This window comes from Coffea arabica, chromosome 3e (assembly GCF_036785885.1).
Source record: "Coffea arabica cultivar ET-39 chromosome 3e, Coffea Arabica ET-39 HiFi, whole genome shotgun sequence".
Taxonomy (NCBI): Eukaryota; Viridiplantae; Streptophyta; class Magnoliopsida; order Gentianales; family Rubiaceae; genus Coffea; species Coffea arabica.
In genome coordinates this window covers 27,616,628-27,644,050 of record NC_092315.1, presented here as the reverse complement: position 1 = coordinate 27,644,050, position 27,423 = coordinate 27,616,628, and the positions used below count along the sequence as shown (strand labels likewise).

Here is a 27,423-nt window from a genome sequence, read left to right as displayed (position 1 = left end):
AAATAAATACAACTAAAATAGTCAAGTTTTCACTTTTGGTACAAATACAATCATTAATTCATTATTGTGTTTGTGCTTTTTTTTGAGAAAAAAGTGTTATTCTATTAAGTGTAATTAGAAATTTAGTATAAATGTATTAGTAAATTTAGTATAACTAATTAATAAATTCTATTAGTAGACATGTCTAATTATTCATATAATTGATAATATCAATTATATTACATACACACATTATATAATACATCTAATTAATAACATAATTATCATAAGTTTATAACTAATTAAATTACATATTATATATATTTATTTATATATATATACTTTTTTTTTGTGAGTGGCGGGGCGAGGGATGGGACAGGGTAGCCCCGTTTCTAAACGAGAGGAAAAAATTTCCCCCCGCCCCCGCCCCACCCTCGCCCCATCCCTCGTCCCGATAGCCCCCACGGGGCGGTTGCCCGCTGGCACCCGCCCCCAACGCCGTCCCTAGTAGAGTACTAGGCAAAAGTACGTCCTCTCCGTTCTTCCTCCCCTACCTACTGCTATTTATTTATTTATTTTACTTCTCAATACTCTCACTCTGCCGGCTGCATGTTTAATTTTGCCAACTTCCTTCTTTCTTTCTTAGGAGTAGGAGGAGGAGGAGGAGGAGGATGACGTCTCTCTCTGTCTCCCCAATTGTTTGATGAAATTGGGGGAGCCCCCCATCCCCCCTGGGGGCCTCTTCTTTCTTTGTTTCGTTTACATCAGAAATTGTTTGTTGGGAGGGTTGGGGAAACCCCCCAAAAAAAAAAGTTGTTTGGGTTGGTTGGGAGAAAGTACTGGGATCCCTGGGGCTTCGGAGGCATATTAATCATGGCGGCCAAGAAGCTTCCAGGAGACGGTGTCAAAGGGGGTGCTTGAAGAAGTTCATAGAAATGGTTGAATGAAGCAAACCGAGAGTCAGTCTTAGGTACATGACGGAATTCGGCTCCCGACTCACCCCCCGCAACCTCCTCCTTTCTGTTCAATTCCTCCACGACGACCTCCCCATTAGGATTGCCAGAAGGGCTCTTGAGCTCCGGCCTTCCCCTATGGCTTATCCTCTAAACCTGCCGTTCTCAAAGTAGGTACCCTTTCCCTTTCCTTTTATGCCTCATCTTTTCTTTTTCGGGGGGTCCCTTTTCTTTTCTACAGCATATATTCAAGCCTGGATGGTTACGTGATAGAATGTATATCAACCAGTTAACTTAGCACTTATCTTCCCTATGGTGATCCTGCTCAATAAGGACTGTAGGACAAGTAGAGCTGCTACCAGATGTATCTTGTTTTCGAACTATTCACTCGATAGACTGATTATCAGTCTTGACTTCAGTCTGAATGTGAACAAACCCAACACCAAAAAATAAAAAAAAGGGTGTATCCATTTTATCCCTAATGGCACGAGGCAAGTTTAGATTCTTTAACGCTTCATACTCAAGTTTGACAACTGAAACTTTAAATTGAAAAATTAGCAATTAGACAGAGATTTTCATTCTATAGAAATTTCACAAGAATCAGTTCCCTTTTTTAATTTTATAAACTAACAAACAGGGGTGCAGCAGAAGGATCTTAATGAAACATGTAGTCCTAAAATTAGATTTCAACAATGTAAACAAGGTTAGGAGAAAGTTGGAGGATATAAGGCTAACAAATATAGTATCAAATTCAACTCGAGCATAAAGATTAAGGTTTAATTGAATTTACGTTTAAATTCAAGACATTCAGATTCTCCTGATTATCAGATTCTACTTCACTCAATTCAATTCCAGCCCTAAGGCCAGCTATAACCAGCTATTTCCAGGCTACAAACTTATACATCTGAACAAGATAGCATATAAAGTGATACAAGACTTTCACCGTCAATGAACTATGTCTAACGGCAAGCAATTACACTTTTCAGATGCAAGAGTTTCAGATATTCCACTGTTTATACATATTATATCAATTAGATTGTGCAAACTTAAAAAAAAAAAAAACTTGATACTACTCTCCATTAGAAGTAGTAATAGTAAAATGTTTTACCCCAAAAAAAAAAAGTTGTATATTCCCATCACTGTCCCCTTGCTGTTGCTACCGTTCAATTGTAGGAAAAATGATGGGAATTTGTTTGATATGACTATTGGCTCCAAGTACGGATGTATTGACTTCTTTCAAGCTCCTTTTGCCATTTCCTACTATACATAACAATACTATGACCAGGACAATCTTCCAAGGAAATATCGCAACCTGCGACTTACAAGAAACGCCATGTGCTATCAGGTTATGTCTTTATCTACTACACTTCTTTGATTATGAACCTAATGCCTTGCCTATTCCCCAAAAAAAATTAAAAGGAAGAAAAAGAAAGTAAGAAAGGAAATACATTTACCCCAACCTTACCCCACTATTGTTTCTTTGAGGCATTGAAGGAAAGATTTTGAAATGTGCTGTTAATTCTGTCTTATTGGAGCATACTGCATCTCTGTAAGAATAAGAATTTAATGCCAGAGTAACAAGGAGCTACTACTAATGTGGCTTTGCAAGTAAGTCCTTGAATGTAGCTCAATTCCTTTGAACTGATATTGTTGCTCATAACTAGTCATTGTCATGGCATCATGATCTGAATTGGAAACATAATCAGGCTGGTGATCAATTTCCATTTGTCGACATAAGTTCTAAACTCAGATCTTCCCCAAAATTATTCCGCTTTTAATAATGTCATTGTTTTTCCACCTTAGTTGTGAGATTGGTATCTGGATTCTTTTTGTGATCTTAGATCCTTTTTGGAGATAGAAGACAAGAACGATGAGCTTGAATTCACTCAAATGATCAAGATGATTAAGGTGAGTCACAACAATGTCGTTCCCACGATGCCTTTGGGCACCCAGCAGTTGAAGAATTATCTAAAACCCAAGGTGGACAGGATCTAGATGAGATTCACCAGTTTCTAGACCGTTTTTATATGTTAAGAATTGGGATCCGCATGCTCATTAGTTAGCCGCGCATCCTAATTTTTACATGCCTACTCTGTCTCATTTGGCTGCTGCATGGCTAATTCTGGCAGCATTTGATGATCATTCTCTCTTCTATCTTTGACCACACTTATACTGAAATCGATTTTTTTTTCTTTTGTTCCTAATATGCTTCAACTCAGGGCAGCACGTGGCTTTGCATGATCCCAATCCTCCTCCTGACTGTGTAGGATATATACATACAAAGATGTCTACTGTGGAGGTTGCTTCATGCTTGACATGTCAGAGAGGATGCCTGCTGCATTTGTTTCCAGGAGTACAGCAGTGTTCCAGATTTTAATATTTATGGGGATCCTAATTTTTCCTTTCTGTAAGTTGTTTGCTTCTGACTAATTAGCTCTTGATCACGTCTTTCACGTTTGCTGCTTGGATTTTTTTCCTTCTGCCAGATCCCTTTTTCCTAACTTCATGGTCTTCTTCCCTTTTATCTCAAAAGTCTGTATTATGGCAGTATGTTGCATTTTGTAGTACGAGTCGGAAATGTGATGTTTGAGGTCCTGTTTGTTTTGCACTCTTGATTGATGCATTCTGCTTTGGCTACAGTTACATACCTACACATTTGCATCTTGTGATTTTTGAGTTGGTTAAGAATTCTTTGCATGCTGTTCAAGAGCAGTTTATGGATTCCGATGAGGTTGCACCCCCTATTCGTATAATCGTCACTGAGGGAATAGAGGATGTTACCATTAAGGCATGTCCTTTTACATTTTCTTCTTCCTTTGTGTTTCAAAATAGTTCCATTTGCATCCATCATTGACCTTTTTTTTGACACACAGGTTTCTGATGAAGGGGGAGGAATTCCAAGAAGCGGCCTTGCTAAAATTTTTACATATCTCTACGGTACTGCCAAGAATCCCCTTGATGAGCAGGTGGACCTTGGAATTTTCGATACAACAACTATGGCTGGTTATGGATATGGACTTCCAATAAGCCGCTTGTACGCTCGGTATTTTGGTGGTGATTTACAGATTATATCTATGGAGGGATACGGTGTGTAACTGTTAAATTCTTTTGCAACTGGTAGCTCTTCAACTGGTTTTAAGTTTGCTGATTGCTGGTAGTCCTGCAGTTCTGCTTTAGGACTTTTGAGATTTACTCTGTAACGGCTTAAGCTGTTATGATGAAGGAATGTTTGATTAGACGATGTTAAGAATGTGATAGTGCAGGGATATCAGCTGACCAAACACCCCTGTTGTCAGAATGCATTCAAGTCACTAAAAGGTACTATGGTTAAAGTTCCTGTCCTTTACAAGTTTAAGAAGGATAGGATGTTTACTGAAGAATGACAGGGTTGTGTTTTGCATTACCAGTTTCTCTTATACAATATTGTGCTTCTTTTTGCTGTAAATTGCTATTTTACTCGTGTTATTTTTAAGTTCAAACTGTAGCTCTGATGTTCTGAATATTGGTGTTTTACTATCTCAGGGATGGATGCGTACTTTCACTTGTCTCAGCTTGGTGATTCACAGGATAGGAGCCGTTGCCTTGAGTTTGGGACTATGATTAAAACTTTAAACTCCCATGCAGCTGCATAGCTTCATTAAATACAAGTTTGCAGCACAAGGAACATAGTGCTGTTTGTTCAGATGTACTTCAATTGTAATTCCGATACACTTACCATCAGACATAATTATGTCTAGGTGAATGAAGACAACTGAGATTCTTGCAATTTTACAGAAGCGCTCCATAGTTGAGTGCTAAATCTGATGCTAATCATTTATGAACTTAACAGGCTTTTGATGTAGTAGGTTGTGGCACTCCGCAGGCTCCATGTGTTGGAGCTCGTTGACTATTGTCCATGCCTCGCTCTTTTATTCTTTTGAGATAGTAACAATAATACGGTAGAGTTATTTTGATAATTATGTAAAACTGAATGTGTGTTTGGATTGAGATAATTTCAAAAAAATTAATTTGCTTCACAAATTTCAATTACTTTTTTATTTTTCAATCACCTTTTTATCTCACATATATCACATAACAAAAAGTACTATAGTAATTATCTTAAATAAATCGTCCAAATAAACTCTTATCCAAACAAACTTGCCTCATCAATCATATCAGTTGAGGTCGTGATTTTCTTTAAAAAGTGAACAACTCATCTTGAGAATTAAGTCTACTCAATGTTGTATCCTGAGTCTCACTTCCCATGAATGCACATAATGATGAATCAACATAACATCTGAGCCCAGAAAGAAACCCGTAACTGGATTGGCAAATACCAAAATAAGCTAGGCATGAAAATATGACACTTTGTATCTCATCAGTCGGCCAAAACCAATGCGAATTCTACAAGGGATGTAGCAATATAATCTATCAAAATTTCGTACAAGTTTGTTTTCTCTTCCTTTCCACAAAAATGACAGGAGCTGAATAGTTCTTCACTTTCTAGATGAATAAAAACTCAATCAATGCCTTCTTTGCTTAGCACGCTTCATGGACTTCCGTCCTCTTATTTTCCACTTGTCAAACCCAGCAGGTCGATTTTGCTCTTCAATCTCTTGAACCTTGCGCTTCCTGAAAAATGTTGTCAGGTTAAAAAGATTAGAAAAATTGCCATAAAAGACCGAAACAAAAGGAGGATGGCAACCGGTCTGGCAGAACTTAGCTGGGCATTTATGAAATAACTAGTCTCTTGGTCTCTTAATCATTCAAAACAAAACCACTACAGACGTTCCTTGGTTAGCAGCAACATGTCCAAGGACAGTGGCCAGTGTAGATTTAGCGTACGATTGTTACCAACAATAATAATCCAGACAAGAAAGTATGATGTGTAATGGCATAGATATTGTTTATTCCTTCCATACCTGTACTGTGCAAGGTTAGAATCAGAGAGTAGCTCATCAGCAAGGGTAGCCTTCCTCTCCTTCTTGGTAAGTCTACCTGCGTAGAATTCTGAAGCAGACTCTATTACAGTCCCCACCTGATCAAATATAGGATGGGCTCAATTATAGATGTTCCTTGACAAGTACTAGTACAATTATAGGGCGTCCAGGACCAGGAGGTACAGATATCTATACTATTAGACCGCATATCCACACTATAGTCGATAGAATATCCTGTAATACACCTTTTAATATAATCCAAGATGAAAAAACAATGACAAGGTAGTTGGACAGTGTATGCAAATGTGCAGTAAGGAAAAGATGAACGGGCCTCATTATAGACATGCCTGAAAATATTTGGGCAGAGTTTTTGATCTTGAGTCACCCTTCTTGTAGTGTCTCTTGGGATCCATGGCACTCCTTAACTGAAACCACAAACAAGTAGCCTTTTACACGAATTTCAATATAATTACCAGGGAAAAAAGAAGCGTTTTAACATTCCTCTGAAACATTAAATCCACTTGCAGCTGTTTGCAGAGTCAATAAAAACAATTAAACCATTAGCAGAAGTAGACAGAGAAGATAACAGGAAAGAGATTTTAGACACACTGACTTAAGAACAATATGAGAATTAGCTGACAGTTTTCAAATGCATTAGGTCAAAATCAAGATGTTGTCATATGTTCAGACAACAAAACAAGATGCAGCAGTGATGCTCCGTGATTTCACTGTTCTTTCGTGAAAGACGGGATCTCATTTTGGAATATTAAACATCAATATAGGTCTTCGTCTGCATTGTGCCATTTATTTGTGAAAGAGTAAAGTGGAAGGAGAACAAGGTGTTGAATGAAGGGCGAAGAAGCAAGAGAAGAGGAAGAAGAAGCTGGGAAGAAGATGTCAAGAGACCTAAGTTTTTTTATGAACCTAAAACTAAGAGCGAACAACTTTTCATGTTGGTAGATGTTGACACTTGCACTAATGAGATGTAAAAAAGATTGAAGCAAAGACATGTTCTTCTCCCTTTAGGTCAGGCATCCGACAGGAGCCAAAAGGAGGAACTTTTTTTTTTTTGGGTCCATGGTAGAAGAAAAAAACTGCTGCTAGGATGTAGTTGTATGAGTTTGTAGGAAAGCAACAAAAAATTGGTAGTTGCACCTGAAGATAGAGAGAAAATGGATGGAGTTGGAACTTGGAAGATGGGGTGGGAAATGGGATGCCTTGCTTTTCCTCTTATTGGGATTCCTTGCTTTTCCTCTTTCTTTCTCATTTACGAGTGGGAAAAAAGAAAACTTTCTAATTTACGAGTAAAAGAAAAAGCAGGAAGGATAATTAGAAAGGAAGGGAAGGAGGCAAAGGGTGAAAGTACCTTCAAGAGGTGGAGGTCTTTCTTTAACTCGGGAGTGAGAGTTGGAGCAGGCATGTCAAACCTAATTCAGGAATCAAAATCACCAACTCAGTCACACAAACCAATACCGATAAAAATAACAATAATAGCAGTAGGAAGTGACGCTCACTCTGGGTAAAATCCTAATTGTTCAAAATTGAGATATTCACAAAACAAATAAATACGTACCAGTACGATTTAGTCATACAGGAGTTAAAAGAAAAGAAAGAAGAGGGTAATGGACTGATGGGGATGGGGGTTACCAATGCTTGCCAGCAGTTTGTTGGAGTTGTTTCCTGAGCAATTTATTGAGCTTTTTGGGGTCGTTAGGCGGAACATAGAGCCCATCTATGAGGTTGTCCTGTTGGGAGGTGAAGGAGAAAGAGCCTGTGCTAGTTTTGGCCCGCGAATGGCGATGGTGGTTATGGCGATTTCTGGACGAAGAAGTTGAAGCTGTATCTGGAATTGGAAGCCGAGGTAGCTTGGGTTCCCACGCTAAACCAATTACTGCAGGTGCCTTGTTCTCGTTTCCTGATGCTGCTGCCATTCTCTCCAATTCCCAGATCCAAAAAGAAAAAACCGGAGTACAAAGAGAGAAAGGGACGCTTTTTTAGTACGGAGGGAAAATGGACAGATTAGGGATTCTAAGGTGTGTTGTGCGCGCTAGCGCTTTTCTCTTTAAGGGAAAAATATAGAAAAGCCCAAGTAGTTAAGTCAACTTACAAAAAAGTCCTCTATAATTTCAAAACATACATGCAACCCCGTGATTTAAACAAATGTGAAATAGTTAGGAAATCATCAAAGCAATGAGGGCGGATGAAATGATGCGAATTCGAATCCCCAAACTCTCGCTCTTGAAGGAACAAATTGCACAGGTAGCAGAAGGATCTATTTTGATCAAGTTATGGATACAAAATGATGGATTCTAAATGATCAAAGATCGCTCGAGATCAATTAGAAGGGTAGAATGATGTCACAATTCAACGTGATCTTGAATTAATAAATCGATTGAAAATTTAAGAATCCTCTCAAGTAATGGAGAAAAGATCTCTTAGACAAGAGACTTGCTAAACACAAAGAGTTTGTTTGGATAGGAGTTTATTTGGATGATTTATTTGAGATAATTACTGTAACACTTTTTGTGATGTGATATATGTAAGATAAAAAGGTGATTGAAAAAATAAAAAGGTGATTGAAATTTGTGAAGCAAATTATTTTATTTCAATCTTCTTAATCCAAACACACCCAAAGTGTTTTGTTGGAATTTTTCTTTAATCATCATGTCTTGACCATGAAAAATGTTGACACTTGAGGCTTATTTATAGCCTTTACAAGATTCAAAAAACCTACTCAAACTTGGAAACAATTTAACTACTTTCCTAACCCTAACTCGACTAGAATAGGAAACTAACTAACTCAATTGGTTCAATAATGGTCCACATGACTTTTAGCCATTTAGTCAAGGGTAAAAAACAAAAAAGTCTCCTGTGGTAAATCTAATATACAGAAAGCCTCCCGTGGTTTTAAAATGTACAACATGACACCTCATGCTTTGAACTAAATTGTAAAGGCGACGGAATCCATTAAACTTAACGAAAATGACTTATTGGAACTTTAAAAAAAAATTACACCTAATTTTTAACAAATATACCTGTTCTACCCCATAGTTTTCAATTTTCTTTCTTTAGAGAATAAAACAAATGATTTTATTGAGCTGTTTTTTGTTTAATTATATCAGGGTATTTTTGTCATTTCATCTATTTCCATTAAGTTTAACGGATTCCGTTACCTTTACAATTTAGTTCAAAGCATGAGGTCTCGTGTTGTACATTTTGAAATTACGGGAGGCTTTTCAGTATATTAGATTTACCACAGGGATTTTTTTATTTTTTACCCTTTATTCAACCAAACTAACAATTTAATCAACTAATTAACCACCTATTATTTGCTAGAAATAACAAAACACACATGACTGGAATTTTTCAATCAAATGACACATAATAGTTATAAGTTAAAATAATGACAAACTATGAAAAAATATTCTAAACCAAAGAAGGGATCCGGATTTGTTGAGTTTTAATAGATCGGCCACTCTTTTATCTTGAATCATCTTTAGAATTTGATGCCATTAATCACATGTTTGTATCATTCTCCTCCTCTTGAAAGCGATGTACCCACAAATAGACAGATTGGAGAAAATGCAGCACTTCGAGCAACACATTCATGCGAGCATGCCATGTTGCATGGCGTTTATGCAATTGCAAGAAACTCACAAGCAAAAACTTCAATCATGATATGTACCAATGCGCACGAATCTGATGGAAACGCCACTTTGCTCTTAAATCATCATCACAAACAACCTCATTTACATCTACTAGGACGAATAAAACTGAAGCAACTTGTTATACATCCTTAGAAGCATGAATCAACAAGTAAGAACAGCTTATGGATCTTGCTTGACATATAAGTTCACATCTTCGAACATATGAGGCAGCAAACAATTGAATTCCACTTCATTAGAAGCACACGAACTAGCACAAGTTGAAGTTGGCCAACTGAACTCTTTTCAACTAGCTTTTGGATGTTGGAATAAGCATGAAAGGTCACAACATTCTGTGGGAACAAGCATAAAATCTGGTTGGACTCCTTTAATCAATGCTGAAAAATTTCGGATAGCTTTACAACCTATAAAAACAAAATAAATCTCAACTTGATTTGAACCAAAAATTGGATATATAAGCAATGGAACATTATTAGTTAAGTGGTAAGAAGGTGTAGAACAAGAGTTAAATGCAAAAACTCCCTTTGACACTTCATTATTCCTCCTACCAATCGATTCAACTTGAGAGTTCATTGCTGACTCCTTACACTTTCCTTCAAAATCTGCATAAAAAGGATTGAAATTATGCTCAAAATAAGGTAAAGATGATGAATAACCCAAAGTTAGCAAATAACAATCAAAATCTGGAATTCTCCCTTTATGATGAGTTTGAATTAATTCTCCATGGGTATGAACAGATTTGAATTGGAATTGTTCTATGAATCGACACCAAATAGATTTAACTCCTAAAAGACAAACTCCATGGAAATCAGTGAATTGTACAAGTGACTTTGGAATGGAACATTGCATGACTAACTCCACTTGACTTCATTTAATTTGTGCAAAAGAAGAAACACTAAACAAAGGAAAGATAAGTTTGTTAGGAAAACAATAAACTCTCACATTCTCACTTAATTTTGCACTCATCTCATCAGAATTTTTCACGTCTTTTTCTAACTCATTGCCCTCGGTTTTTACCTCAAGTACATTCTCAAGTTTTACCCCACACTCAATTTCATCTTCCCACTTGGCAGCTTCAATTAAAAGTTCCTCAAATTTGGTCATTTCAACTTATTTTTTCTTTTGTTTTTTCTTGAAGCAAGCATTGGTAAGTATCCCATATACTACCACATACTTCATCCCCTTTGAGCAGTCTTTTCCCCTTTGATTCACCATATGTCGATCTGTTGCGATTATGGTCATGAAACTCCTCAAAGGTAAAAGCTGATTTAGTTGAGGATGAGTTTCTTTTAGATGTTTGGCATGTCCTCATTTAGTTCTCTTTATGGTCATCACAAGTGCGTTTATATTTCTCATAAGCACTTAGTGCACGATCACGATCCATCCCCTCCTTGAGGGTTTGAAACTCATGGTTTGACACATTATCATGGTTAGATTGCATGGACCCCTCCTCTTGATAGATTCATTCTCGATTCTATCAAACCTTTTATGTATGAATTGGGCTGATTTGTTTAACTTCCTTTCAATTTCCCCTAATATGGATTTCAATATATGTATAGGATCAAAGTGGTGTGAACTACCTTTGGTATTCATCTTTGACCTGTAAAAAATGGTTAGCAAAAAATAAAAGAAAGTTTCCTCACAACACATCCTCACGTGTATGCACTCGCACTCGCACTCGTGTTTCATTCAAGTATTTAATTCACTCTAATAGGCTCACCAAGCAATTCTCTTGGTCATTGATCTCCTTAATTGAAGAAATCAGAAATTTCTCAAGTAGTTCAATGACTTATCCAATAATGCACAAGAAAGTGACGTAAACGAATTTGATACACTTGAGTTGAAATTTGAACACAACAAGGACTGATTTGAATGACTCAAAAGTGCTGAAACAAGGCTGGAAATTCCCAAGTTTGGTTCATGGAGAATGGAACTCGAAGACCCTAACAAAATTTGGTGAAATTCGAACAGATTTGATACTAGTTTGTGCGGATTTTGGACCAGATTTAAGACACAATTTACACTTGACTTATTGCTGGAAATAGACACCAAAAACCTTATTTGATTTCGTGCTTAATTCAGCCAAGAAAGACACAATACAAGGAGGACTCGATTTAGGAAACCTAGGACTCAAATTAGGAAACTAGTTGACTCTTTGTAAACCTGATTGATTTGGACTATTTATACTCGTATAAAATTGGAAAATTTGACTCAAAACATGACAAAGTGTGGCTAGATAGATTACAAATGAAAATTTGAACAACAAATGACTCTACCCGATAGTATTTGATGGCTAGAATTTAGAAACTTGATTCGAATGACCTTTGGATTTACTTTAGGAAAGTAAGATGCTCTTTTTAGGAGCTTTCCTAAGTGTATTTTTGTATTTTTGCAGTTGGAAAATATAAACCATATCCAACAAGGATTCTATGTCCAGATTTGGAAACGAATCCAAGTCACAATTGGTTTCCAAAACACTATGCAGTTTTCTTGATGGCTTATGATCCAATTCAAGAACTTGTTTTTTTCTTTTTTTTTTCACGGATCAATCAGATTCTTTTTTTCTTTTTTTTTTTTTTCAATTCAACTTGTCACTTCAAGAGACAAAAATCAGCAGCAAATACCCAAGAAAATGAACTAGGGTTTCAAGAATTCCAAGAATTGAAAATTTTTTATTCAAGACTTTCAAGAAGCCGTTTTTGTATGATTCAAGAATATCAAGAAATCACAAGACTCAAGAACAACAAGGTATGGAAAATGTGAGGACCCAAAAATTTAATTATTTTAATCTCATATTACTGGCTTATTTAAATATTTATTCACCCGATTTCTCCGAATAATTTATTTCAACCCTTTTAAAACCATTTACATGGAACTATACTTTACATATATTTTTAAAACGTTCCGTTAGCAAATTTAATTTTCGGAAGCTTGTTTAGTGAGAAATAGCAAAAATACGTTTTTCGAGGTAGTATTTGATCCTAAGAGTGCAATGGCCTTGGAGATTTGAGAACTCATGAGTTAATCTTAAAATAGTTATTTTTATGATTAATTACCCTAGTATTAGTTACTTATATTATCGTTATAAGAATTTCTTTTGAGTTTCGCTTTATCGCACGCGAATTGGAAGTTCGTGTATATCGAGCCGGAACGGCTAAGTGAAGATTTAAGAAACTAATACTAGACTACTAATAGTGAATAATTATAATGTTAAAGGAAGTACATTAGAGATTTGGTGCACAAGTGAAACAAACCCAAGAGAAAAAGGACACGAAACGCGCGCGTGCGCGCACTATTCCTAGTTGACTTTTGAAGGAATCTTAACCGCAAAACCTCAAGCTTCTCAAGGAAGCTTCATGACACACCAAACCCTTCATTTTCACCTCAAGTGCCGGCTGAAGCTCTCCAAGGAAGAAGAAGAAAACTCTTCACCATTTCACTCCAAATCCTACTCCAAATCACCTTAAACTTTGCATCCAACCTCAAAATTTCTTGGAGATTCACTTAAACTAGAAGAAAGACATCATCTCACGGTTTTCTTGGGGCTCTAGCAGTGCAAAAATTTTTGGTTTCTCTCAAGGATTGGGAGGTAATCATCCAATCACTTAATCTTAGCTTTAGTGGGTTTAATCATTGCTATGAAGCTTGTAGCTTCATTATAGTTGTTGTTATTTGGATTTAAATGGTTGGAGTGGGCTCTGTGAATTCCCACCTTGGATATATGGACTGATATGATGATATAATTGTTGGTTTGAGCTGTTTAAGTGTTGGTTAAGATGATTTTGGATAGAGAATCGAAGGAAAATCGAAGGAAATTTCCTCTGGGCTGCTGACCGAAAATCTGTCCTGTTTTGCCGTGGCTTTAGTTCGAATTTTTTTTGCTCAAATGATTGTGAAATTGATATATATATGTTATATAGTGTGTGTAGAAAGTTTCTACCAAAAATCATTTGAATTGGTTGAGAAAAATTTGAGTTTTGGCAAGAACAAATCTGGAAAATTCGTGTATCAGTGGTCCTCTGGCACTATTCTTTGAATGAACATATCTCTCTATCCGGACATCAGAATTGAGTGCCGTCAGTGGCATTCAAAACTAGACATCCGTAGTTTTCTAACGGTGTACATCCACCTTCTAATTTGAACTGAGGCATCTGTAGTGATTGATCAAAGTTGACTGCCCTGTTCTGTTAACCTATCCGAGAGAAAGGTAGAAGTTTCATTTTGTGGCTCTATTTTCTCTCACTTAGGAATTTATTTTGAAAACAATTTGTTCTGATAAAATGTAGCCTTTTGAATCTAGTTTTCAACACCACTGACCATTCTCAATTCCAAGTTGTATTGAGTGAGATATGGTGCAATTTGTAAACTGCAGCAGAGCTGGAAAACCCTACTTTTTGCTGGCCAACTGATTTGGTTGTTTTTGAGATGCTTTGCTTTGAAAATTTTGATGTCAACCAACTATGAACTGCTTATGAAATGTTTCTTGGACTGTGGTTTCACAAATGAACCAAAATGGGACTAATTTCGTGGTGCAAAATGTTTGAAAAGGAAAAAGGAAGCAAGAAGACAGATTTGTCTTGGAAGTTCCTTAAATTTTGGTAGTTTTGTTAACTACCTTCCCGTATGAATTTTCAAATGAAATTTGATAGGGGAGTAGTCTTCATATGGAAGTTGAATTGTACCAATTTTGGTGTCAATCTAAGACCATTTTGATATACAAATGATGTCCCAAAGTTGCTTTTTAAATCTGGAAAACTTTTCCTTTTGTCTTGGCCGAATGGTCAAATCTGATTTGGAAAGTTATATTTCGAAAACCTTGATGTCAATTACCTCTAAATTGGTTATTGGATGTTTATGGAACATTGGTTTCAATGCTTGAATTAATTGAGGTTGATTGTGTGGAACAAAGCTTTTAAAAAGGAAGGAAACGTGAGAAGGCAGATTAGCCTTGGAACATTTCTTGAACTTCAGTTGTTTTAATGACTACCATCCCGAGGGAGTTTTTGCATGAAACTTGGTAGAAATGTTGTTCACACATGGAAGATTTATCGTACCAAGTTTGGTGTATTTCCAATGCAAAATCAATGGTCAAATGATACTTCAAAGATAGCCTTTCAAACCTGGAAAATGACAGAACAGTTTATAACGTGTGACCAACTTTGAACTGATGTATCTCGATACCCAAAGCCCCGATTTTAGTTCTGTTTGTTGTGTTTGAAACCATGATTGGAGTTCTTATTGTGTTATGAATTTCGGAGGCTAGTTCACATTCTGTGAATTTTGCCGAATTCCTAAAGTTTACCGAAAACTAAGACTGAAACTGTCTTGTAAGTATAAGTCAGCCATTTTAAGCTGAAATTTGAATGTCTTTCATTTAGAATCTTGGAAAAGTGTCTTCTGGGAACTTTTAGCACTTTGAAACTGGTTTCCAACGGTATAAATTTTTCCAATTATGGACCTACTGAGTGCAAGATAAGATTTTTCAAAGATTGTTCCTTAAAGCTGAATTTTCGAACCTGTTGGAAAATGAGTTTTGGAAACTCTTCCCTATCCTTTGATATTGATTGACCGTTTTAGACTTGATTTCATGAAGGAAATCAGTTTTTCCTTGTGTTATTAAACACCACTTTTGAACATGAAATTTTGAGCAAGCAAAGCTCTATTTCATGACATTTTCTTAGATTGTACAAGTGTACAATCTGATACGTTCCTCGATCAACTTGTTTCGAGACACGTAGCACGTTTGCCCAAGGAGCTACCGAGGTTGTCCTACGCTTGGTTTGCGAGGCCTTAAATCAACACGGACGACACGAGTTGGTTTAAAGCGGTGGAACGACGACTCCAATGAAGGTGATTACTCCAAGGGATAGGTCGGACGAACAATCATGGACAAGACGCAAGATTGCTCAATAACCCTTGCCAAAGCAAGTTAAAGGCTCGAATTCTCTCTTAAGAAGAAAACGAAATTACTAAGAACTTTATTCATCAAACTTGTATCTTCAATCTTACAAAGCTAGCCTATTTATAGGCTAAAGGTAACACAGAAAACCCTAAAGAAACCCTAAGAGGGGAGTCGGCCATCTTGACTCCAAGATGGGCCGGCCCATGCCTTCTACTAAGCAACTAATCCAACTAAATTAAGTAATAAAGACTAAGGCCCTACTCGGCCGATGCACAAGGAGGCCCACTCGATTCTTCACGGGCTTGGATCAAGGTGTAAATTACTTGATTGTCTCTTTCTAATCCTTCAATATTTCTATGGCCTCCATGTTGGTATTGGACAACTCGAACAAGGGTTTGGAGGGATTCTTTGAAGGGCTTGGCCCGTGCACGTGTGACTGGGCCCAATGGGACTCGGACTGGGTCATTGCGTGGGCCTTGATCCATGCACACATCAGTCCCCTCCTCTTGAGAAGGATTTGCCCTCAAATCTGGATCCTCCTCATCAAGAAATGGGCTCAGGTCCGCGACATTGAAGGTTGCACTCACATTGTATTCCCCGGGTAACTCCAATTTGTAAGCGTTATCATTAACTCGTTGGAGCACTCGAAAGGGTCCATCACCTCTTGGAGACAACTTGCTTTGTCGCTGTTTGGGGAATCTCTCCTTGTGCAAGTGTAACCAAACCCAATCTCCAGGCTGAAAAACCATCTTGCGACGATGCTTGTTGGCTTGCTGGAGGTATTGTTGAGTACGCCGCTCAATGTTTGCCTGAACGGCTTCATGTAACCTGCGCACAAAATCAGCCTTCTTTTTCCCATCTAAGCTTGTGTGCTCAGGGGAAGGTAAGGGCACTAAATCAAGGGGGGTCAGCGGGTTAAAGCCATAAACAACCTCAAAAGGTGAGTAGTGGGTAGCACTGTGAACAGCTCGATTGTAGGCAAATTCAACATGAGGCAAGCACTCCTCCCAAGTTTTAAGATTCTTTTTAATCAAAACCCGAAGTAGTGTGCCGAGTGTGCGATTGACAACTTCAGTTTGCCCATCGCTTTGTGGATGACTGGTGGTAGAGAATAATAACCTAGTGCCAAGTTTAGACCGCAAAGTCTTCCAAAAGTAACTAAAAAACTTGACATTTCTATCACTAATAATGGTCCTAGGCATGCCATGCAGACGGACTATTTCTTTGAAGAACAAAGTAGCAATATGGGATGCATCATCAGTTTTGTGATAGGGAATGAAATGAGCCATCTTGGAGAATCTATCAACCACGACAAAGATGGAATCATTTCCCCTAGGCGACCTAGGGAGTCCTAAAACAAAGTCCATGGACAAGTCTACCCAAGGATAGTGGGGAATAGGCAATGGGGTATACAGGCCATACAGATTTGTCTTAGACTTCGCCTTGTGACAAGTGACACATCTACCAACCATGCGCTCCACATCTCGACGCATGTGAGGCCAATAGAAATGCTCTTGTAACATGGCAAGAGTCTTAACCATGCCAAAGTGTCCTATGAGACCACCACTATGTGCTTCCCTAACCAGGAGATCACGGATGGAAGAATTAGGCACACATAGTTTATCCACATAAAATAGAAATCCATCATGCAAAAAGTACTTTCCATGTGGGTTCTTAGTACACGTAGCATATATGGTCCCAAAGTCATGATCATGTGTGTAGAGTTCCTTAATCATTTCGAACCCTAATAACTTAGCATCAAGACAGGCAAGCAAGGAGTGTCTACGTGACAAGGCATCAGCTACCACATTCGTCTTGCCAGTCTTGTACTTAATCACATATGAGAAGGTGTCAATGAAGCTTACCCATTTGGCATGTCTCTTGCTTAATTTGGGTTGCCTCTTGAGAAACTTTAGTGACTCGTGATCAGTGTGTATCACAAACTCCCGAGGGCGAAGATAGTGTTGCCAGGTCTCCAAGGCCCTCACTAATGTGTACAACTCCTTGTCGTACGTGGGGTAGTTTAATGCAGCTCCTCCCAACTTCTCGCTAAAGAAGGCACAAGGCCTCTTGTCTTGCATGAGGACTGCTCCAATACCTACACCAGAAGCATCACATTCAATTTCAAAAGTCTTGTTAAAGTTTGGTAATGCTAACACAGGTGCATGTGTGAGTGTGTCCTTGAGGGCGAGAAATGCTTGTTCTTGGGATTCTCCCCAGTGGAACTTGTCATTCTTCTTTGTCACGGCGGTCAACGGGGCGGCAATGGTGCTAAAATCTTTGACAAATCGCCGGTAAAAGCCCGCCAATCCAAGAAAGCTGCGCACGTCAGGGACGGATGTGGGAGTTGGCCATTGCTCGATGGCCTCAATCTTGGATTTGTCCACCTTGATGCCCTGCGAACTTACCACATAGCCTAAAAACACAAGCTCGTTAGTACAAAAGGTGCACTTCTTGAGGTTAGCGTATAGATGAGCCTGTCGAAGTGTCTCAAGAACTAATCTCACATGCTCTAAGTGCTCATGCTCACTACGACTATAGATCAGGATGTCATCAAAGTAAACAATGACAAACTTGCCAATAAAATGTCTCAAAACATGGTTCATGAGTCGCATGAAGGTGCTAAGGGCATTAGTCAAGCCAAAAGGCATGACTAACCACTCATAGAGACCATGTTTGGTTTTGAAAGCTGTTTTCCACTCATCGCCTTCTTTCATCCTAATTTGATGATAGCCACTCCTTAAGTCAATTTTGGTGAAAATAATAGCACCATCGAGTTCATCAAGCATATCATCAAGGTGAGGAATGGGATGACGATATTTGACAGTGATAGCGTTTACAGCCCGACAATCAGTGCACATGCGACAAGTACCATCCTTTTTGGGGACAAGTATCATAGGCACAACGCAAGGACTTAGACTCTCTTTCACCCAACCCTTACCTAAGAGGCCATCAACTTGCCTTTGAAGCTCCTTGGTCTCCTCAGGGCCCATGCGGTAAGCAGGTTTGTTGGGTAGTGGTGCTCCAGGAATGAGGTCGATTTGGTGTTCAATCCCTCGAATGGGTGGTAAGCCATCAGGGACCTCGTCAGGGAAAATATCCTCAAATTCCTGCAAGAGAGCTACCATACTCGCAGGCAATGCCTTATCGAACTCAGCAACATCTAAGAGCACGTGTTTGCAAATCATGAGAAGTATAGGCTGGTCAGAATTCACAACTTTTCTAACATCCTTAGCCTTAATAATCATGTTTTGCTTCCTAGTGGTATGTGTCGTGGGTGATTTGTCACATGTAACCCTAGGTGTGCTTACTTGACCCTTGATCGATGGGTTACTTGCAGAAGTGGAGTCGTTGCCAGGGTCGACCGCTTTTTGTTTCCTCCTTTGACGGTCTTGCTCACACTCTCTTTGCAACTTAAGTTGGTTCTCATACACTTGTGCAGGTGTTAGTGGGGTGAGGACCTTGCGCTTGCCATCATGCAAGAGTGTGTACTTGTTTGCCCTTCCGTCGAATGTGACGTGTTTGTCAAATTGCCAGGGTCTCCCCAGGATGACATGGGTTGCGTGCATAGGCATGACATCACAAACAACTTCATCAGTGTAAGTTCCAATGGAAAAAGGAACGCGTACCTGCTTGAAGACACGTACCTCTCCATCCTCACTCAGCCATTGGAGGCGATAAGAGTGTGGATGTTTAGTAGTGGGGAGCCCTAAGCTCTCAACCATGAGTAGGCTTGCCACATTCGTGCAACTCCCACCGTCGATGAAGAGGCTGCACACCTTGTCTCCTACCTTACAGCGGGTGTAAAACAGGTTTCGCGTTGCAGTTGCTCATCCTCCTTAACTCGGGCGGTTAGCACTCGTCGTGCCACCAAGCACCCTACTTCTCCTTGTGTAGGAGAGCAATCCTCCTCAGCCGACTCTTCTTCCAGGCAGTCGTCTTTGACCAATTTGGGCATCTCCTCACAATCGTCATCATCAGACACGATCTCGCCATTGTGAGTGATGAGCATGACCCGTTGGTTTGGACATTGAGACTGAATATGTCCAAACCCTTGGCACTTGAAGCACTGGATGTCCCTACTCCTAGTCTTAGGGGTCTCATGCGGTGCCTTCGAAGTGGACCTGGATGCATCGGAAACCTTGTTAGGGGTAGAATAGGAATTACGGTTAGAGGCGTTACCTTGGATTCGGTTAGAAGAGGTTGGCGTCGCCGCACTTCCAACTTCGGGGGTCGCTTTTCGTGGTTGGTTGCCCCTCTATGAAGTGGTGTTAGAAGATTGGAAAGTACGTGCTCCTCGTCTTAATTTCTTCCCCCGCTCGGCCTTAATAGCGAATTCTAGAAGGTCGTGCATGTCCAAGTAATGTTGGAGCTCCAAGGCTTCTTGAAGGTCAGGATTGAGACCTCTAAGAAACCTAGCCATCGTGGCTTCATTGTCCTCTTGAATGTTGGCCCTCATCATGGCCATCTCGATCTCTTTGTAGTAGTCCTCCACACTCATGTTGCCTTGAGTGAGGGTTTGAAGATTCGAGTGGAGATCGCGATTGTAGTAGCTAGGAACAAATCGCTTGCGCATCGGTGCCTTGAGTTCTCGCCAAGTCCGGACACGCGATTCTCCCATCCTCCTCCTATTGGTCCTCACTTGGTCCCACCAGACTAGTGCGTAGTCGGTGAACTCCACGGTGGCAACTTTAACCTTTTGTTCCTCGCTATAGTCGTAGCAGTCGAAAACCATCTCGATACTGCCTTCCCACTCCAAGTAAGCTTCAGGGTCACTTTTGCCTTTGAATGCGGGGACTTGAATCTTAAGCCCCTTGAGTTCGTTCTTAGGAGTGTCCCGTCGAGGCTTCTCGGGTTGCTCGTCGTCTTCATTGGCGGAGTAGTCCTCACTGGGTGCTCCTTTGAGGCCACGGCTACTCCGGTTGTGTGATCCAGAATGAGAGCCTGGGGTGAGACTCTTGGCGAGTTCATCAAACCGGGTGTGCAACTCCTCCATTTGTTGCTCACTAATGCGTTTGAGCTCATGCCTCATGGCGGTGAACAACAGGGAATAGTCTTTGGATGGTGGTTGTTGATCTTGCTCCATGTCTCTCCTTACGCCCTGCAAAAGGTTAGTAGCACAAGGAATAGTGCAAATGTGTCCTCACTTCACTCCCTTAGTGTATCACTCACGCTCGTGTATAGCACTCAAAGCGTTGTAATGGACTTACCAAATACCTTTACCTGTTGGATTAGGTAGTTGAGAAATGTTGCTCAAATCCAATAATCGTCACTAACTTTTCCCCACAAGAGTAAGTAAGAGTGTACGACTCAATTGGGTGAGATTTTGAGATGGAGTGGATGGAATTTGAAGGCTTATGGGTGGTGGGCAGATTGGGAAATAACGCTAAGGAAGAAAACCCTAGATTTCCCAAGATGTAGAAAAGGTTTCCTAAAGTGGATGAGAAAAAAATAGGGAAGTTTCCTAAAATGGGTGAGAGAATATAGGAAAGATTCCTAAAGTGGATGAGAAAATATAGGAGAGTTTCCTAAAGAGGATGAGAAAATATAGGAAGGGTTATCCAAGTGTTGTACTTAATTTCCTAAATTGATTTGGAAAACAAGTTAGTGTTGGAAGCCGTTTAGAAAACCTTTCCTTGAACAACTTTAATTAGTTTCCAAATCCCAATCCAAGATCGATTACCAATCAGATTTGGAACCTATCCTTCCCATAAAATTTCTAGAATTTTTTTCCCTCTTAAAACCCTTCCAAAAGTCGGCTATTCTCCCTTTATAAACCCTCTCTTCACAGCCGCACCTTTCTCCAAAAAATTCGGCTCTCTTACCCTCAAGACACAAGCAATTCGGCCCCCCCTTTCCTCCTTGTGCGACACACAAGACAGTTTTGGTCCTTGTTCACGTCAATGGCTTCCCAAGAAAACGTAAGTAACCTCACTCAAGCCTCTCCTCCACGGGCTGCTCAAGAAGCTCCCAAGAAATTTATTCCTAAACCAAGGAAGCCTCGTATGGATGCAAGAGCGTACAAGAAACTTTTTATTCGAAGGGAGTTGCAAGTTTTTAAGGCTCAAGATAATCAAGAACCCCAAGAACCTCAAAGGGTGGTGCAAGTGATCAAGGCTCAAGGTGATCAAGATTTCCAAGAAGAGGTAGGCCAAAACTTTTGAGCACTTTTTCTTGGGTTCTAAATTTCTGGTTTGGGTAGAAGAAAGATGTAACAAATCTGACTTGGGAATAAAGAACCACGTTCTTCCTTTTTCTTTCCTTGTTCGGCCTCCTTGCCCTAGCCGAATTGGTTTCTTTCTTTTCATTTTTTTTTTCGTTTCTGTTTTTTTTTTTTGACTTAAGGAGCCACTCAACAACTTGGCCAAAAGAATAAAATTCCAGCAATCTGGTCAGCCCTCTAAAGTTCTCCTTCAATCTACCAAGAACTTTCAAGATACGTATCAAAGTTTTCAAGAACTTCAAGATTAGTTTCAAGAACCTCAAGTAACCCAAAATTCTTGTAAATTTCCTTCAAGATTCACAACACCAACAAGTTTAAACCCCAAATCAGTTTAGAAACTAATTAAGACAACTTGAATAACACCAAAGAGATTTGGACAGACTTGACACAAAAAGGAAAAGAGAAAACCCTAACCGCACATAAGGAACCCTAGCCGCCAAGACAAAACCCTAGCCGTCACCTTCCTTTTTTTTTTTTCCTCTTCGCTTGTTGCTTTGGCTATGGCTAACAACTTGGACAGATTTTGGGCCAAAACACCGAGTAAAACTACGGCCAGATTCGATGGCAACAACGGCTCAAAACCTAGACAACTTGCGGACAGATTTGCAACACAAGGAAGCACACGAAATTTTTTTTTCTTTTAATCGGACAGAATGCAAACGACACACCAAAGGAATTTCGGACAGATTAGGAGCAAGGCTCAAACGACAAGAACAAACGCGACGCAAAACAGAATTTTTTTTGACTAACAATGGTGCAACAAGAACAACAACTACGACCAGAATTTTATGACAAGGGACACGACTTGGAACAAGAAATTACTCGGTCACATTTGTTTTTTTTTTTTTGAGACAATTGCAGCGGACACAAAGGAAACTAATGATAAACAAGGACAAACAATGGATATAACGAAAGATACCTCCACCTAAGCTCTGATACCAACTGATTCGTTCCTCGATCAACTTGTTTCGAGACACGTAGCACGTTTGCCCAAGGATCTAGCGAGGTTGTCCTACGCTTGGTTTGCGGGGCCTTAAATCAACACGGACGACACGAGTTGGTTTAAAGCGGTGGAACGACGACTCCAATGAAGGTGATTACTCCAAGGGATAGGTCGGACGAACAATCATGGACAAGACGCAAGATTGCTCAATAACCCTTGCCAAAGCAAGTTAAAGGCTAGAATTCTCTCTTAAGAAGAAAACGAAATTACTAAGAACTTTATTCATCAAACTTGTATCTTCAATCTTACAAAGCTAGCCTATTTATAGGCTAAAGGTAACACAGAAAACCCTAAAGAAACCCTAAGAGGGGAGTCGGCCATCTTGACTCCAAGATGGGCCAGCCCATGCCTTCTACTAAGCAACTAATCCAACTAAATTAAGTAATAAAGACTAAGACCCTACTCGGTTGACGCACAAGGAGGCCCACTCGATTCTTCACGGGCTTGGATCAAGGTGTAAGTTACTTGATTGTCTCTTTCTAATCCTTCAATATTTCTATGGCCTCCATGTTGGTCTTGGACAACTCGAACAAGGGCTTGGAGGGATTCTTTGAAGAGCTTGGCCAGTGCACGTGTGACTGGGCCCAATGGGACTCGGACTGGGTCATTGCGTGGGCCCTGATCTATGTACACATCACAATCTCTCTTGTTAATAAGGGATTTATAAGTAATAGTGTGTTATAGCCAATTGTTATTTGCTGAGGCACTCAAGGGGACTTTCAAGAGGATCTCAAAGCGGGCACCTAAGAGTTATTTGAGCACTTACTCCCTATTTTGATTGGTGAGTGTCAAGTGCATGAATTGTTGATAAATGCTTTAATTGTTAATTGAGTATTATGAAATTGTTGAGACGAGTGTGTACTTTACCACACTCGCTCTCCCTTAAGTGATGCTATAATTGAATTGTGCTATATGAATTAAGTGAAGTGTTGCTATTGCAAACCATATTTGTGTTGTGATGTCGAGTGGAGTGAACCTCCTCGACTTATTATGTGTATACTCATGGGGACGCCCTCGTCCTCTCTTTCTTTTAATTATGCGATACTTGTTACTGGAATACATATGATCAGTAATTGTTCATAAACATGTCTAACTCGGAAACCCTGAGCGGATGCATGTACCACACCAATTTGGGTGGGAGGTGTCTCTTATACCATCTCAGTGCTATAATCGGTTCCCTGAGCGATAGCATGTACCACACCAATTTGGGTGGGAGGTACCTCTCATGTCGACTTAAAACCCTAAACAAATAATCGGTTCTCTGAGCGATAGCATGTACCACACCAATTCGGGTAGGAGGTACCTCTCATGCCGACTCAGAACCCTAAACCATTCTAAGTCAATTGGAGCGATGTCTCATCGACCACTGAGCTATAGTATGTACCACACCGATTCGGGTGGAAGGTACCTCTCATGTCGACTCAGAACTATAAACAAAGTATAAGTCGATTGGAGCGATGTCTTATCGACCACTGAGCGATAGTATGTACCGCACCGATTTGGGTGGGAGGTACCTCTCATGTCGACTCAAAACCATAAACGTATAATCGATTCCCTGAGCGATAGTATGTGCCACACCGATTCGGGTGGGAGGTACCTCTCATGTCGACTCAGAACCATAAATGGAGTAAGTGAAATTCTACGGACTTAATTACCTACCCGGGTGACGGAGTGTCATTACGAGGAGATATTGGATTGAACTTTGGCAAAGCAAGTGGAAATTAACTCTTGAGAGATCCTGTACCCTCATTGAATGTGTTTAATTGAAAATTTTGAATTACTTGAATGTTACAGCTTTAATTCTTACTTAAATGTTATCACTACCTGAACTATGTGTTTTGCATGTTTTCTTGGCCTCACGAGCATCCGCTCACCCCATTAACTTTGTTTTCCTTAACAGGATCGGATTGCAAGTTGGGGAGAAAAGCCGACTTGATCACTTTTAGTTAGAATCATGGGATGTAATTGGCTAGTCGAATGATAATGACTATATATTTTGGGAATGTTGATGTACTTTTGAGAACTGGTGATGTAAGACTTGAAAGTTTATTTAAGGAAGTGACCTTTCTCTACTTGGACTTGTATTATCCAGATACCCTTCCTTTCTCTACTTTTGAATTGTACCGAGTCCTAGCGAGAGTTAGACAGGTGTCCCGCTGATACCCTTTGGTTTGCCTTAGGGAAAAGTGGGGGCGTCACAGAAAATTTTTTTTTCGATGAATAGTAACTACTACAGCAATGATGAACAGTAGCATGACTATAGTAACGATGCTACAATACTCGATGAAATAGTTCGATGCTATAGTATCTGATGAATAGTACTACGATGTTACAGTACCAATTTTTTTTTACTCAATAAAACACAAACAAAGATGATTCAACAAGAAACAAGAATTGAAAAAACGATAACAAAGATGATCACACGAAATTCAAACCCTAGAATGATGAACAAACTTTTTTTTTTGAATTGGGTAGGGTTTGGTTAGAAGAACAAAAAGAAAAATAAGAAAAGAAAAAGATATTAACCTAGATCAAGAGCTGAAACTCTGATACCAACTGATGCGAACTCGAATCTCCAAACTCCTACTCTTGAAGAAACAAATTGTACAAACAGCGGAAGGATCTATCTTGATCAGGTTATAGAACAAAAGTTGATGGAAAAATCTCGACCCATCTAACCACCGAAATTATGAATCTTGAATTTAATTGTGACCCATAATTTAACAAATTAGCAAACCAAGACTTATTGGTAGAATGGTGCCGCAATTCAACATGGTATACTTTATCTATTTTACTTGCAGAAGTTCCTATGAAATCACCAAAGGAAGAAGCAATTGATCTAGGAGCATATGAAGAAAATTGCAAGAAATCCTGTATCCTTCAGGATATAATCAACACTTTGATACAAATGGAGACGCAAAATAGATAGCTATCTAAGGAGTAAGAAGGTATCCTCCAAGGTTATATTCCTTGATGATATTCTACACTCCTCAAAATAGATAAAATCATGCCTCAACAATCATGCTTGGATGATTGCACAAAACTTGCATGAAGAATCTCACTTTGAAATCTTATCAGTTTTTACTGCACATTTTTCAGGAATCCTAAAAGACTGGTGGATCAGTCTTGGAGACACAGATAAAATGACCTTCTTGACCAGACAAGATTTTTCGGAGAATATAAACATCCTTTATTTGATGTTTATAGGAGATGTCAAAGAAAGCAGAGAAACTTGAACAAAGGAGACACGACTCACTTTGTATCAAGGAACATTTCTAAAGAACAAGAAAGAGAAAACTCTCAAATTTTATTCATCATCTGACTTGACTATCAAGAACGTTGACACTTGATGCTTATTTATAGCCTTTTATTTTATTCATCATCTGACTTGCTATCAAGAACGTTGACACTTGAGGCTTATTTTTAGCCTTTTACAAGACTCAAAGGCCTAAACCAATTTGAAAACAATTAACTACTTTCCTAAAACTCTAACTCGACTAGAATAGGAAACTAACTAACTCAAATTGGTATAACTATGGTCAACATGACCTTAGCCTTTATTGTATGAAACTAACGACTCAACATTAACTAATTAACCACCTACTATTTGCTGGAAATAGCGAAACACACATGGCCGAAATTTTTCAAGCAAATGACACATAATAGTTATAAGTTAAAATAATGACAAACTATGGAAAACTACTCCAAACCAAGGAAGGGATCCGGATTTGTTGAGTTTCAATGGATCAACCACTCTTTTATCTTGAATCATCTTTAGAATTTGATGCCATTGATCACATGCTCGTATCAGACCTTCACTTGATGCCATTGATCACTAGTCCCCGAAAGTACTAGTAGTTCTTGATTTTCTAGACCAAGAATCTTGGATTTCTTGAACTTTCTTGGAAATCTTAGGGTTCTTGAAACACATAAAAGGGTTTCTTGAAAAAAACTTGAATCAAAGTTTCCAATTCTTGAAGTTCTTGGAAACACTAGTTCATATTCTTGGACTTGTGAATTGCAGTTGCTCTTGATCTTATTTCTTGAGCTGGTCAGCCGAATTGAAAGATGAAAAAAAGAAAGAAAGAAAAGAATTTGATCCATGGTGAAAAAAAAGAAGAAAGCAAGAAAGACAAACGGATCATAGCTCGAGCCTTGGAAACAAGAAGACAATTTGACTTGGAAACCAAAGTTGACTTGGATTTGTTACCAATTCTGGTCACATATTCCTTGTCCCATTTGGTTTGTGTTAGCCGTTGAATACCCTTAGGAAAGCTCCTTAAAATCAGTATCTTGATTTCCAAAAATCAGTCCAAGAACCAATGAACCAAAGTTTTCAAATTCCAGCAACATACACGTTGTGTAGAGTGTCATTCTAGGTTTCCAAAGATTCCGCCGAATTGAGTCTTGTTGCTCCAGCTCTAAACCTAATTTGTCCAACCACAAATAACTTGTTTTTGAGTCTTATTTCTAGTTTATAGTCGAGTCTTGTTAGTCCAATACAAGTCCAAAATCAGTCTTGGACTTTAAGAGTCACTAGTTTCCTAATTTGAGTCTTCCAAATTTTGTAACATTCTTGTCCAAGTCAAATTAGGTTTTCTAGTGTCAATTTCCAGCAATATTTCAAGTGTCATTGTGAGTCCAATCTGGTCCAAAATCCACACGATAAACACCATAATCAGTTCGGATTTCCATCTTGTCGCGTAGGATTTCATCGAGTCAAAGTAGGGTTCATCCTTGTGCAAAAATTTTGGAAATTTTCTAGCCTTGTTTCTGCAT

At 39.1% G+C, this 27,423-nt stretch overlaps 1 protein-coding gene and 1 pseudogene across 1 annotated transcript; one reads left to right on the top strand and one right to left on the bottom strand.

Moving 5' to 3' along the window:
* The first annotated feature begins 348 nt into the window (after positions 1–348).
* Positions 349–4,773, top strand: LOC113737499 (pyruvate dehydrogenase (acetyl-transferring) kinase, mitochondrial-like; annotated as a pseudogene).
* Positions 4,774–5,258: 485 nt separating this feature from the next.
* Positions 5,259–7,886, bottom strand: LOC113736974 (uncharacterized). Its single transcript, XM_027264206.2, has 5 exons — positions 7,499–7,886; positions 7,218–7,278; positions 6,199–6,276; positions 5,834–5,949; positions 5,259–5,543 (listed from the first exon to the last, which is right to left on the bottom strand). The coding sequence occupies exons 1-5, from the start codon at positions 7,780–7,782 to the stop codon at positions 5,435–5,437; spliced, it is 648 nt and encodes a 215-aa protein (XP_027120007.1). The 5' UTR covers positions 7,783–7,886; the 3' UTR covers positions 5,259–5,434.
* Between the last annotated feature and the right edge of the window lie 19,537 nt (positions 7,887–27,423).

Excerpts from the sequence above, each read along its gene's own strand:
- LOC113736974 (XM_027264206.2), bottom strand. The coding sequence starts at position 7,782 with ATGGCAGCAGCATCAGGAAACGAGAACAAGGCACCTGCAGTAATTGGT. Across the intron at positions 6,277-7,217 it reads AAGACCTCCACCTCTTGAAG|TTAAGGAGTGCCATGGATCC; the intron begins GTACTTTCACCC and ends TTGTGGTTTCAG. Across the intron at positions 5,950-6,198 it reads CTCTGCCCAAATATTTTCAG|GTGGGGACTGTAATAGAGTC; the intron begins GCATGTCTATAA and ends ATATTTGATCAG.